This window comes from Sorex fumeus, unplaced genomic scaffold, assembly GCF_029834395.1.
Source record: "Sorex fumeus unplaced genomic scaffold, SorFum_2.1 ptg000044l, whole genome shotgun sequence".
Classification (NCBI taxonomy): Eukaryota; Metazoa; Chordata; class Mammalia; order Eulipotyphla; family Soricidae; genus Sorex; species Sorex fumeus.
Genome location: NW_026606101.1, coordinates 13,102,871 through 13,117,154, shown reverse-complemented (window position 1 = coordinate 13,117,154; position 14,284 = coordinate 13,102,871). Strand labels below are relative to the sequence as shown.

The following is a 14,284-nucleotide window of genomic DNA, read 5'->3' as shown; positions in this document are numbered from 1 at the left end:
GCAATGGGAACTTAGAATCAAGGAAATACGGTATTCCTTTGCCCTCTGTTCTCTGCACTCTCTTCCACTTCTTCTCACTTGGTCCTCACTGGGAAAGCACCAATTTGGTGGAAAAAAATCCCCTGAACTTTCACAAGGGACCCTTCACTCCTCCCCTCCACTTGGCCTCTGCGGTGTGCACAGCCTCTGGCCTAGGGTCTCCTGTGGGAAATTCTGCCCTTCTCTTCCTCAATGTGGATCACAAAAGCACTTTCCACTTTAATGTCACTGAAAGGGCCTTATGATTTTTTATTCCCGTGTAATTTTCTTGTCCTTGTAGACTACTGCAAGGATTCTAGAAATGTTCTATTAGTGAATGGAACTTCCTTCCACAGATTATGCCTTTTACAAGATCCAGTAGTTTTTGGGTTGGGGGCCACACCCCGCTGTGTTCAGGGCTTACTCTTGTCTCTGCACACAAGGATGACTCCTGGTGATGCTGGGAGGACCCTATGGAAGGCAGAGGATCAATCCTGGGGGGCAGGGCATATGCAACGCAAGCCCCCCTCCTGTGGCTGTACTACCTCTCCAGCCCCCGTATCAGTTTGAACCCTGACATAAAACTGGAAAAGCTTGATAAATAGTTTGGCAACATGGCCAGTATTCCAGGGGGACAGAGATATAGCACAGAGTGTAGGGCGCTTGCTGGTCTTGCAGGCTGCCAACCGAGTTCAATTTCTGGCATCCCATATGGCCCCCTGACTGACCCCCACATGGGTGATCCCTAAGTGCCAAGCCAGGAGTAAGGCCTGAGCAGCATCGGGTGTGTCTCAAAACAAAATGTGAACAGTCCAATACTCCAAATAGTACAACCTGTTGGATCAGACTCATTGACGGTTCTTAAATGTAGGTAAAAATGTAGATGCCAGAGCACAAATGCTGTGCTTATGATCCTTGCCTTGATGTAGCGGATCCAACTTTGACCCCCAGCACCCATATGGTCCTCTAGCTCTGCCAGGAGGAAGCCCTGAGCACAGATGGGTGTGGCCCAAAAGAACAACCACAAATTTTGTATGGAAACCGGATGAAGTGTAGACTTTCAGTCCCCATGACTCCTGGCCAGGCTCCATGCTCCTCCTTTGCCCTCCTACCTGTCCCCTTCCTGTTCACAGGGAGTAAGACGCGCCGACGCACGGGGAATGCAGACGACTCCACGGCTTCCGACTACTGCCCCCCACCCAAGCGCCTCAAGACCAACTGCTATAACAACGGCAAGGACCGAGGAGAGGAGGATCAGAGTCGAGGTGCCTGGGGAGGTGGGGGCCAGCCATTCTGTTCTTGCCCCCCACCCCCAGCTCACTTACCCCACCTCATCCCTTCCTACTTCTGTCCACAGAGCAAATGGTCCTGGATTTGACCACCAACAAGAACAGTCTGGAAGGTAACACTGTGCCCGCTGTGCCCTTGGCATTCCCCTGCCTCTCCTTGCTCTCTGTCTCCTCCTGGGATTCACCGGGATGCCAGCCTGTCCTTGGGTGGATGGGCACGTGACAATGGCCACAATGGAATGCCTGGCCAGCAGGAGAGACTTGGGACCAGACCTCATCCCAGGGCCCAGGACCTGTTCAGCATTCCCAAGATGCCGTTAGCCAGAGCTGGCTTGGAGGTGCAAGGCAGGGGCCCAGCTCATGGACGCCAGCTGGTCTAACTCAAGTGTCCTAGTGTGGTCTAACTCAAGTGTCCAGGATGGAAACTGCCCCTGATTGGAAAAGGCCTCGAAGGCATCTCCAGGGACCCAGAATGAGTGAGGCAGGCTTGATGAAAGTGGATGAATATGGACCAAGTATGGTCATTACGTGTAGAAATGGAAAACATTTTCTGCCTCCTGACCCAAAGGCCCTTGATACCTTAGCCTTGGTGCGGAGCCTGGTGATGGAGCAACCTGAATCTCTCCTGTCTCCTGACTCCAGTACCCATCTCTAAACTTCTTGCACAGGACTGGTTGTGGCATGAAGTCCCAGTTTTTTTTTTCTTTTTGGGTCACACCCAGTGATGCACAGAGATTACTGGCTCTGCACTCAGAAATGGCGGTGCTTGGGGGACCATATGGGATGCTGGGAATTGAACCCGGGTTGGCCATGTGCAAGGCAAATGCCCTACCCACTGTGCAATCACTCCAGCCCACCAGTTATTTATTTTATATTTTGATTTTGGAGGGAAATCTCTAGATTACTCCCAGCATTTTTCTTGGTACTCCTGGTGGGTATGTGGTCAATCCAGGTGGGGCTTTTAGGGACTATGTGGTTCTGAGAAAGAATCAGACCCCCAGCCTCACGGGTTAACCTCGAGTCCTTGAAGCATCGCTCCAGATCGGGACCCTATAATAAGGCTTGTGAAATCACATGATAGAAAAATGATGGCATCCTGGGCTGCCAATCCTGTATGGTCCACAGATCTTGTCAGAAATGTTCAAATGGGCATTAGGGATAGTATAGGAGCCTTAAAGCAGCTTATTTTGCATGTGCTTGCATGAGCTCTTTGCTGGGTTGAAAACAGCTACTTGGAAGCTTTTTAATTTGTTTTTTTGTGTGTTTTTGGCCATATTTGGTAGTCCTCTGGAGTTTCTCTCCTGTGTCTGTTGTTCAGGATTATTCCTGGTGAGCTTGGGAAAACATGGGTTGCTGGGTATCGAAGCAGGGTCAAGCATTTGCAAAGCAAGCAAGTGCCTTCCTTACTCGGCACTGTCTCCTGTCCCCCAATGAAGCAGTGTTCAAAGGCATCAAGCATGCAAGACCCTTGGCTGTTTTGTGGTATGACTTTCCAGGCGCACTTGTCTTGGGGCTTCTGCGACGGTGCTATCTGTCTCGCTCAAGCCCCCTCACTGTCTCTTACAGAGAGCTGCTTGTCCTGTGGCAAGAGAAACCCCGTGTCCTTCCACCCCCTCTTTGAGGGGGGTCTCTGCCAGACATGCCGGGTAAGTCTTCCCCCCACCTGACCTCGACCCCCACTGTGGCTTGATATTACCTCCCAGATGGCCCAGGAGCTGCTCTAGGAGCCTCCTGGTTCCCTACCACTCACCTTTGAACTTGAGGGGTCCCTCCTTGTCCTACTAAAGATCCCCCCAACCCCCATTGCCGTATTCGGAGGCTGCATCTGAGGGCTTCTGAGGGCCTCTGGAGCCCTGGCTGGGTTTCATTGGGTCCCGCTTGCTCTCTCGCTGCAGGACCGCTTCCTCGAGCTCTTCTACATGTACGACGATGACGGCTACCAATCCTACTGCACCGTTTGCTGTGAGGGCCGTGAGCTGCTGCTCTGCAGCAATACCAGCTGTTGCCGGTGAGCGCGGCTGCAGGCCTCCAGGCTGGGGCCCCTCACATGACTTGGCTCCGTGGAGGGAAGGGTCATGGCACGAATATCTCTCCCTGGCCCGGCTTTGGAAATTTCTGGGCACAGACCTCACAGGGAAGGGCCAGCGGTCCCCGAGTCCCAAGGGTTCTCGTGCTCCCAGGAGCTGAGGAGAGGCCACAGCAGAAGGGACCCCAGCAGGACCCAGACTCCGGACAGAGCCTCCCACTCAGCCTGGACCACCTATCTCACTCTTCCCCCGCAGGTGCTTCTGTGTAGAGTGCCTGGAGGTGCTGGTGGGCGCGGGCACGGCTGCAGATGCCAAACTGCAGGAACCCTGGAGCTGCTACATGTGCGTCCCCCAGCGCTGCCACGGCGCCCTGAGGCGGCGAAAAGACTGGAACACGCGCCTGCAGTCCTTCTTCACCAGTGACCCCGGGCTCGAATACGTAAGCCTCCGCAAAGCCCAGATGCTCCCCGTAGTCTGGCCCAGAAGGGATAGAAACAGAGTGTCCTGGCTCTGCAGGAGGCATAATAGCTTCAGAGAATGGGGAGCCAAGATCTTTGTGTGTGTGTGTGTGTGTGTGTGTGTGTGTGTGTGTGTGTGTGTTTTGCCTGGAAATGGGGGGACTGTAGGATAAATCAGTTTGGAAGATGACATTATCCCGTGAGCTTCTGAGAGCCTCACAGGAGAGAGTCAGCACCTAGACATACCTTGGTCCTGTCCGTAGGCGTTAGAAGAGGTGGACATAGGGACATCATGTGAAAAAAAATGGACATCATGGTCCAATTCAGCTCCATTCAGTCTGAGTAAAGTCACAGGCACAGAAGAAGAGCAAGCACACACAAGGATTCCTCTTGCATCCCTGCCGGCCTGTTTGTGGAGCTCCTGGTTATGCAGAGGGGGAACGTGTGTGTTTCCTATGCTCCGGGGCTCAGGGGAGGGGGCTGTAGACTGGAGAGGTTCCTTGCTAAGAAAGTGCAGGGCGCGGGATTGGATTTCTCTCAGCCTGGGTCAACGACTTTCCCCCCGTGGGACAGACTTGTGGCACCTCCCTGACCTCCTTTTGGAACCTTGCAGGAAGCCCCCAAATTATACCCTGCGATCCCTGCGGCCCGGAGACGGCCCATCCGCGTCCTGTCCCTGTTTGATGGCATTGCAACAGGTGAGTGGGTGCCGCTGATGGAACGGGACTCCCAGCCCAGAAACTGGCCACGTGTCGGCTGCTGGCCAGCTTCTGCCAGAACCAAATGTCCTGGGAAAGTTCTTCTCGGATCCTTCAGTGCTGATAAGACCAACGAGGTCCTTGAGGCAGCACCTCCCACCCCTGGGTCCCATCTACCTGTGCCTCCCACTTTTTAAAATTTATTTATTTATTTATTTTTTGCTTTTTGAGTCACACCCAGCGATGCACAGGAATGACTCCTGGCGGTGCTCCGGGACCACATGGGATGCTGGGAATCAAACCTAGGTCAGCTGCATGCAAAGCAAACGCCCGGCCTGCTGTGCTCCAGCCCGGGTGCCTCCCACTTTCTCCAAGCACAGAATCATCTCTCTCTGCACTCTGGGCTCTGCCCATCTCCATCAGACTATTCCCGGACAAGTGATAAGCAGTTTGTTCCTGGGAATTGACCAGCAGAGGAGATGGACTGTCAAGCAGCACATTCTATCAGTAGCACCCATGCGTGGGTGTAGCAGTTCCCAGGCTCAGTACCCCTCAGGTCATTGCCCTCTGCTCCTTCCCCTACTCGGATCCTGCTGTGTCAGCAGTCACCCTCACCCTGACCATCACCCCTGACTATCACCCCTGGCTTTGGTGTATGTCCACGGTCTAGGGTCAGATTTGTGCAAGGTCAGCACAATTCTAGCTGTACCACATCTCGGCCTCTTTTTTTTTTTTCCCCCCTGTGGTTTTTGGCCTGAACTGAGTTCAGGACTTAACTCCTGACTCTGTGCTCAGGTCACTGCTGACGGGCTCAGGGATTGAGCCCAGGTCAGTTAATGCATGCGAAGTGCCCTACATGCTGTCTTAGCCCCATCTGACTCTCTGTTTATTTGTATTTTTGGTTTGTTTCTTGTTTGGGGTGATATAACCCATGATGAATAGGGCTCACTCCTGGTTCTGACCTCAGGGATTACTCCTGGAGGGCTCAGGGGAACTTAAGGGGTGCTGAGTATCAAATCTGATCACTTGCATTCAAGACAAACTCTACCCATTGTACTAGTTCTCTAACCCCCATTTATAGGTATTTTTGATTTTGAGATTTAGAACCACAGAGGCAGTGCTCAGGGATACTCCTAACGCAGTGGTCAAGGGAGCATGAGTTGCTGGGGCATATTCATGCTGTTCCAGCCCTTTTGAGTTATCTGCAGGACACACATTTTCTTATTTTAAAGATCTTACCTGGGGGGTTGGAGACAGTACAGGAGATAAGGCACTGGCTTTGTATTGCCAGAGCACATTGCTGGGCATGGCTAAGTTTGGCGAAACACCACCCACACTGGAAAGAGATTTTCGTGGGAACGTGGAGCAATAGTTCGGTGGTAGGGCATTTACCTTGCAGGAGGCCCATCCAGTTTCCCCCACCCCCATCCTAATTGGTTCCCCGAACCCCACCCACTTGGAGTGATCCCTGAGTGCAGAGCCAATAGTGAGCCTTGAGCACCATGAGGTGTAGTCCCCAAACCAAACACTAATAATAATAAAATAGATTTATGGGTGTGATGGCAGATTAACTCCAGGGCCATCCCGAGTGAGGAATATCATCGGCTCACACACCCACTCATGGCTCTGAGATCCCGGAGCAGGGAGTGCGCACTGGGCCACTCTCCACTGTGGCACCAACCATTGGGCTTCCCTGCCCAGTTTATCCTCCTGGGGTCCAGTTTGCTAGGCACTGCAGGGAGGGGCCCAGATCAGAGGTCTTGGCCCATTTCATCTTTTCTTCATGCCCTTCTCCTCCAAAGGTTACTTGGTCCTCAAAGAACTGGGCATCAAAGTGGAGAAGTACGTGGCTTCGGAAGTGTGCGAGGAGTCCATCGCCGTGGGCACAGTGAAGCATGAGGGCAACATCAAATATGTGAACGATGTCCGGAACATTACCAAGAGAAATGTGAGGCGCCCCTGTATTCTCCCCCCCCCACCCCGGGCCCTGTACACGTGCCCTGACCCCCGGTACCCACAGCCTGGAGCTTCTTCGGGCCCAGAAAATGGCATCTCGGAATCTCGGAAACCCCTGGGCATAGTTGGCATCCAAGGAGCCTTTGTCAGGATGTTTTCTGGCATCAGTGGGGTTGGTCGGGGGCTCTGGTGATAGCCTATGATGGTGCTTCCTGGGCGCTTACTGAGAAAGGGGTCTCCTCCTTGCCCCGCACCAGTCCTCTAAGAGCAGCTTTTTCTTGCAGATTGAAGAGTGGGGCCCCTTTGACCTGCTGATTGGTGGCAGCCCCTGCAATGACCTCTCCAACGTGAACCCTGCCCGGAAGGGTCTGTATGGTGAGCCGCATGGGGCTCTACCTGCTCTGCTCCGGAGCGCCTCCTGCTGGCAGCCAGGGGCCTTCAGGCCTTCCCTGTGTCCCTGGGAGAGCCTTTCTCCCTGCTGGTGCTGGGAAGTGGTAGCTTGCTGGGGGCATGTTCCAGACTCTGTTGTGCCTGTCTTCAGTCCCAGGGACAAGGGCAAAGGAGGGACTGCATGCAAACAGCAGCTTTCTTGGGGTGTCTTAGGGTGCTGCGACCAGTCTCACGTGTCCTTTTTGTCCCGCAGAGGGCACAGGCCGGCTCTTCTTTGAGTTCTACCACCTGCTGAATTACACCCGCCCCAAGGAGGGGGATGACCGGCCCTTCTTCTGGATGTTCGAGAATGTGGTAGCCATGAAGGTCGGCGACAAAAGGGATATCTCCCGCTTCCTGGAGGTGAGGGGAGCCTGGGTCCTGGGGAGGAGGGGTCATGCTGGTATAAGGACTGGCCAATGTGTCTTGATTGGGGTGTGTGTGTGTGTGTAGTGAGCAGTTCTCCTACGCGCAAGGGTCTCTCCTAGGGACTTTGGGCAGCCAGGCTTGTGACTCTTAAGTGAGGCCCAAGGGTGGCCCAGGGTTCTGCAGTGCTGGGCCTACCCAGGCCACCCTAGCAGTCACCCCAGAGCTTGGTGGAGATCCAGGTAGGTCGCATACAAGGTGGCTTGTGCCTTCACTCCTGTACTCTCTCTGGAATTGTGGGCTCTTGATGGAGGGCCTGACAGGATGTGACAGTAATGAATACGGTTGGCGATGTTCTTCAGTACTTGGGACATGAGAGACCTTTAAGTGCTTTCCTAGTGAGGCCCTATGGGATCTGAAGAAACTCTGAATGCTGAGCTTGTTACTCATGCTTGCGTGGGGAGCGGCCAGCACAGTGGCCACAGGAAAGTGAGTTATTGTAGCTTAATACATAAAACTTTCCTCCTAAGCTTTCCTGGGTCACACCCAGTGCTGCTCAGGGATTACTCTTGGCTCTTTGCTCAGTGATGACTCATGGTGGGCTCGGGGTAAGGTCGTACCTCAATAATGTCTCCTTCCCCCCCATATGTACTCACTCTATCTACTCCTGATATAGAAAGCATGGAAGTTATACAACTACTCCTGATGAACTACATAGGAAATCTCGCATCTGAAGCCATATTTTGTTGTACTGTATCCATGCCTCTAAGACTGCATCTCACCTAAAAAAGTTTGAACTGCGTTTGCTTTCCTCACGTACCACTGTGTACACTAATCTGGTGTCCGCTTATCAAAAGTTTGGCTCTCTGGACACCTTGGCTCTCTGGACACAACCAGGGCCTGTGTATCCTGCCAGATTCCTGGGAAATGGGTCTGTCTCCTGTGCACTCCCCAGCCACAGAGAGGGGAGCACCCTGCACCTTGGTTCCACCACACAGGCTCCTCCTTTCTCTCCCTGCAGTGCAATCCGGTCATGATCGATGCCATCAAAGTCTCGGCGGCACACAGAGCTCGCTACTTCTGGGGTAACCTGCCGGGGATGAACAGGTAATGACGGGGTGGTCACCTTCAGGGTGTAAGTACAGCCGGGGTGGAGGCAGGACCAGGTCAAGCCTTGCAGAAAGAACTGGCACTGCTAAGAACTAGCCACGCCCTGGACTTCATTCAGACTGAGCCCTTGCTCAGCAACAAGCCGAACATCTCAGCAGATTCAGGCCTTTGGTTCATTCTTCCTCTTGGGCCTGGCACCGGGCTTGGCATGACAGTGCCATGTGCTAGATGGAGCAGCCTGTGGACACCCCTCCCAGCTTTCTCCCTGGGAAGGAGATGACTGAGGGACACAATCACCTGTCCCTGGGATGAAGTGTTCTGCAATCAGGCCTTTGGCGACTAACCCCGAAATAGCTAGAGATGATCGTTGGTCCTGCGAAGCCTCTCACCCTCCAGTTTTCTTAATCAGGACGTTTTAATCACCCCTTTCATGCTGGAAACTACGAAAGCAAGTGGCATGACCCATGATTAATTATAGTCTCTCCGTGGCTTCAGGGGAGAAAAACCTCATTAAGATATAAAATCTTGATGAGGTTTCATCCCCCACAAGCAAAAGCTTTCAAAGTTCTCCTGCAGAAAGAAGTGTTGGCAGCCTAATTTTCATGTGTTTGTAGCCAGGTGTGGATGGAGAGTGCATGAGAACAGAAAGGAGGGTTTCCTGGCCTCTTGCGGTTTTATTTGGTTCTTGAGCTCATCAGGGCTAGTACGTATCTGGAGGGGGATCTGGATCCTTCTGGTGCTCGTGTGTTTGCCAGGCTGGAGGTGCCAAAGATGCACCCCTGGGTTGACCTGCTCACAGGGGCATGTGGGGAAGGCAGTGAATGGTTTCTGCCAAGACTGGGGTCAGCCCTTCCTGCAGAATCCCAAGTAAAGGAACAGACCTTGTAGTTCTTTGAAGGAAGAGTTTGTAGGCGAAAGGATAGGGTAAGTGGTAATCAGCTCATACTGTGGCAGGAGTTTGCAGGTGACTGGGGAGGAGAGGTAGGGGGAAACTCTGAGATCAAAATGAGGCTGTGAGTTCTGGTGCAGCTGAGCTGTCTTGTGGCATGCGGAGTCTAAGGATCTGATGTACATCAGGTAGTTTCTTTATTGTTTCTTTCTTGAGTCACAGCCAGTAGTGCTCAGGCTTATTCCTGGATCTGATTAGGGATCGTTCCTCAGGCTTAGGAGACTGTCTGAGGTGCTGGTGACCTGGGTTGCTGCGTGCAGGGTTTGATTTTAGGTAGTTATTTATTGGTACCTGTGTTTTCAATGGGGTAGAATGGTGTTTGTGGACAGGGATGTGGCCCAGTGAATTGTAGAGCATACGTGGGCTCTGCGTTTTAGTGCCAGAACTTCCCCCCGCAAAAGAGCAGCTTGTCAGTACCCCAGGAGTTGGGGTATATGCATCTGTACCCGAATTCAACTTCCAGGGGGGGCTTCTGGAAATGGCAGGTGATCCAGTCCTGTCGCTCCGGGAAGGGATCTGATTTCAGACTTGCTGAGGCCCAGGAAGTAGGCATGAAGAGCAGGAGTCAGTGAAGGCTGCAGTCTAGGCTGATGAGTTGTGATGAGAACAGAGCGCCCACTCTGTGCTCTCGGGTTTCTTGTACACCAGAGGATCCCCACGAACCAGGTAGTGTACCAGGCCGTGGCCCAGACTTGACCCAGGCCTCTCTCCTGGGCCATAGGTCACTGAAGGAAGCAGACAGCTTTGTTTGTTGAGCCATCTCCAGGTAGGGGCAGGGCTGGGGAGGAGGTGGGAATGACAACAGACTGGCCTGTGTACCTGGGCTGTTGAGTGAGTTAAGGACAGTCTCTCTCTCTCTGTCTCTGTCTCTGTCTCTGTCTCTCTCTCTCTCTCTCTCTCTGTCTCTGTCTGTCTCTCTTTTTTTTTGTTTTGGGGCCAGACCCAGCAGTGCTCAGTCATTATTCCTAGCTCTTCACTCAAGAATTACTCTTGGCAGTGTTCCAGGACCTATGGGGGATGTTGGGGATGGAACTCGGTTTGGCCACTGTCTACCCGTGGTACTGTCGTATGGCACTAAGGACAGTGGGAAGGGACTGGACTCACAGCCTCTCTTGGGCACCGTTTCCCCTTGCTGCTTGGAGCTCCCGACATGGGCGCAATGTGTTGACCTCTGCATTCAGACCTCTTGCTGCTTTTCTGCTGCAACTGCTCAGTCAGACGCTTTAGTCTTGAATGTTCTATGCCTTCCCCGGCTCTGCATGTTTGACTCTGTGTATGCATTCACAGGTTTATTGTTTATTTATTTACTTATTGGTTTTTGGGTTACACCCAGCTGATGCTCAGGGGTTACTCCTGACTCTGCACTCAGGAATCACTCCTGGCGTTGCTTGGAGGACCATATGGGATGCTGGGAATTGAACCCGGGTCAGCCGCCTGCAAAGCGATCACCCTACCCACTGTGCTATTGCTCCAGCCCCGCATTCACAGGTTTAAAGGCCAAAGATTCAAGGGCAGTTGCTTGTGAAGTCTTCCCTTTCTTTCTTGGCAACTCCTTTTAGTCCTTGAAGCCTCCTGAGGCTTCAAAAGCTGGTCACCTTACCCTGATCACACCTGTGCCAGTGTCCTTCCAACACTGGGGGCCCTGAGAAAAAAATGGGTCTTGGCACAAAGCCCATTGCATGAGGCTGGGCCCACAGGGTTCTCCTGAGCCCCCACCCATGCTGCATCCTGAGTTCCCTGGAACCAGAATGGGGGCGTCCAGCCAGACTGAACTCCTTGCAGGCTTGATTTGCTCAAGGATTTGCGGCATTTTCCAGAGCAGGTTGCTCAGCCTTAGACCTTCACTCCCACCTTTATCTAGCAAGTGCCTGCTCAAGGCGCGCCCCTTTAGTAATGGGTTTTGGCTATTCCCAGGCCTGTGATAGCATCAAAGAATGATAAGCTCGAGCTACAGGACTGCTTGGAGTTCAATAGGACAGCAAAGGTAAGATGTGTCCACACTGGTTGGACCGAAGCACACTGGGTGTCCTCCAGGCAGGGCCCTGGGGGGTCTCCCGTGTGTTCCCATCACCCTGTGCTCACATGACTTCTTGGTGCTGGGCCTCTATCTTCACATGATCTCTGTTCAGTCTCCAAGTGCAGAGCAGATGAGGGTCTTAGGAGCATCTCCCAAAAGAGGCAGTTTCCTTGGGTGAATGTTTATGATATTGACTGGGTCTTCTCAATAAATGCTTTCTCATACAATAAATTAATAAAAAAACAAATGCTCACAGTGATAAAGACCCTTCAGAAAGGAATTATCAAAGCTACCATCAAACTTATGCCCTTCATCCCAATCCTGGTGACCATCTTTTTAACTATGGGTTGGTTGGATTTTTTTCCCCCTCTTTTTATTTCCTTAATCTGGCTTGATTAAGTGATGTCACTTTATCTCTGAGCTGTGCACTCACACCTCTCATTTCTTTTGGTTTGTGGGCAGCACTCACTGTTCCATTCCTGCCAATTCTTGGGTCTGCAAGCCCAGCCCTGCCCACCCGCTTTCCTGTGCTCCTCCCTCCTTCCCTCCCTGGGTGCTTCCAAGCCTCAATCCCCCACCTCCCCGATCCCTCCGGCCCATGCTCACTGCATGATGTCGTTTTGTTCTCCAGTTAAAGAAAGTACAGACAATAACCACCAAGTCGAACTCGATCAGACAGGGGAAAAAACAACTTTTCCCTGTTGTCATGAATGGCAAAGAAGATGTTTTGTGGTGCACTGAGCTAGAAAGGTGAGCAGGGCTGCTGGTGGAGAGGGAACTACCCAGCTAGCGAGAGAGGGGAGAGCCTGTGCTTTTAGGGCCTGCCAGCACCGTGGGCAGAAGATTTCCCAGCTTGTGAGTGGGGCTGGGTGAGGCCTTGAGAGTCACCGATTTCCAGCAGAAATGGTGGAGGGGAGGGATGGTGTGAGGAATGTAAGCCATGAGATCATTAGACAGCAGCTGTCTGGCTGTGCCACCCTGGCATTTTCCTGCCCCAACACGCTGGGATCCCAGGAAAGAAAAAGCAACAGCCGTAGCACTCACCACTTTTTTTCTCAAGCTGCCTTCTGCCAAGTTGCTCAGTGTGTTTCCTGCTTCTTCGCGCTTCTCTCCCTCCCTTCCTTTGTAATTTTTGGGCCAAGTCCTAAGCACCTATTTAAAGAACCAGCTCTTAGCAAGTTCTGTTGGCTTGTGGTTTCAGTTTACTTTTCTGTTTTGTTTTTTTGCGGGGGCTGGATGTTGTCAGAAATGTAAAGGTTGTCAAAAATGTGATGGGCTATGAATATTCCTCTTGACAGTTTTTTGGCTGTGTCCCCACAGCTGAAAAAAGATTGCAGATACCAATTCTAGACTATTTGATTTTGATTTCTCCTTAACTAGTTTTTATAATACCAGATCAGGTGTGGGAGGCGAGAGAGTGTCTCAAAAGGCTGCTTGGTATGCAGGAAGCCCTAGGGTTGAGCCCCCACATCACAAGGGCCAAATAAGTTCTGAGCTGGAAGTAGACCTTCCAGGGCACTGCCAGGTATACCCTCCTCCCAAACACAAAGAATTAAATTCTAATTATTAGAGATGTGTAAACTTTCCCTTTCTGCAGTGGCTTATTCTGTATTTTATAAGCCTACTTCTGGGTTGGGCTTGTGATCCTGGATTATAAAGCTACAGCCCTAAACATGTGTCTCCAAGGTGTGTCCCTTTCCACATCCCCCCCAAGAGACGTTGTCCTGGGTGTGCTCCTAGTTTTGATTGTATACCCGGAAGAGTTTGGTTTGCTGTGTATCTGCAGTAGTGAGCCCCAGTAGAATCCCAGAGCAGCCTTGAGGATATTTGCCATCTGCCAGATACAATTTGGAATGCTTGATTCAGTTACGGCTTGAAAGGAATGAAAACCTCAGGGTGATTCAAGAAACTGGACAATTCCCTAAACAGCCGGTGATAGAAAAGTCTTTTTGCAAGCATTCAATCTCTCTACCCTCCACCTCCTTTTTACTTTTTCTTTGGGGGCCATACCCAGTGCTGCTCAGCGGACCATGCAGTGCCAAGACTTGACCCAGGCCTCTCGGGTGCAAAACTTACTTTGTTAAAATATCCAGCCCTAGTTTTCCTTCCTGTCATATTCAGCACCTGTTCCTGAAGGGTGTTGCCTAGGTCCTCTAGCTCACTTGGAGACAGACCCTGTCTTCTGCGGGCAGCAGGCTAGCTCAGCATTCATGGGGAAAAGATGCAGTCATGCCCAGGGCATGTCAGGCCTGGTGCTAGGGTAGAGGCACCCAGCTGGCCACTCTGGACAATTGCTTGTGTCCTGAAGAATGAGAACACCCTGAGCCCTGGGGGGTCCAGCAGGGGCCTGGAGAGCCCTTCTCTCCGGAGAGCCCTTCTCTCTGGCGTGCACTCCCCTGCCCCCGTTCACGTGGTGCTCTCTCCCCGACAGGATCTTCGGCTTCCCTGTGCACTACACGGATGTATCCAACATGGGCCGCGGGGCCCGTCAGAAGCTGCTGGGGCGTTCCTGGAGTGTGCCTGTGATACGACACCTCTTTGCCCCCCTGAAGGACTACTTTGCCTGTGAATAGTGACCCCCATGGGTCTGCTGGGGTACCCGGGATGCCCTGGGTCGAGCCTGGTCCCAGGAGCTGCTGCCTGGGCTCTGCCCGTCCTCAGCTCAGCCTTGAGGTGCCGCACTGCTTACCTCAGTGGGAGCCAGCAGCTCGTACCCCTCCTGGCAGGAGCCACCAAGGTGCACACACATGCACGCACACACACACGCACACACACACACCACACACACACACACACACACACACACACACACACACACACCTGGCCGCTTGGTGCGGTCGACTCGGTGCTCTTTTTTTGTCTTCTCAAACTTTAAAACTTGAAGTAGATTATAGTAAGATGGCTTTTTTTCCCCATCCTGGGTCGATGCTCAGAGAAACGATGGCTAAAATACCAAAACCACAGGGC

At 52.4% G+C, this 14,284-nt stretch overlaps 1 protein-coding gene across 4 annotated transcripts in view; it reads left to right on the top strand.

Annotated features, from left to right (window-relative positions):
• Positions 1-14,077, top strand: part of DNMT3B (DNA methyltransferase 3 beta) — a 41,990-nt gene extending 27,913 nt beyond the window's left edge. For 2 of the 4 annotated variants that reach the window (XM_056121733.1, XM_056121731.1), the window contains 11 exons: positions 1,152-1,283; positions 1,376-1,420; positions 2,874-2,953; positions 3,203-3,315; positions 3,590-3,773; positions 4,406-4,490; positions 6,293-6,438; positions 6,731-6,821; positions 7,090-7,238; positions 8,263-8,348; positions 13,749-14,077. In XM_056121733.1, the coding sequence (XP_055977708.1) occupies positions 1,152-1,283; positions 1,376-1,420; positions 2,874-2,953; positions 3,203-3,315; positions 3,590-3,773; positions 4,406-4,490; positions 6,293-6,438; positions 6,731-6,821; positions 7,090-7,238; positions 8,263-8,348; positions 13,749-13,890 (1,253 nt within the window). In that variant the 3' untranslated portion in view covers positions 13,891-14,077. Of the gene's footprint in view, positions 1-1,151; positions 1,284-1,375; positions 1,421-2,873; positions 2,954-3,202; positions 3,316-3,589; positions 3,774-4,405; positions 4,491-6,292; positions 6,439-6,730; positions 6,822-7,089; positions 7,239-8,262; positions 8,349-11,214; positions 11,285-11,948; positions 12,068-13,748 lie in introns of all 4 variants that reach the window. The other 2 variants (XM_056121734.1, XM_056121732.1) reach the window with 2 other exon arrangements.
• The last annotated feature ends 207 nt before the right edge of the window (positions 14,078-14,284 follow it).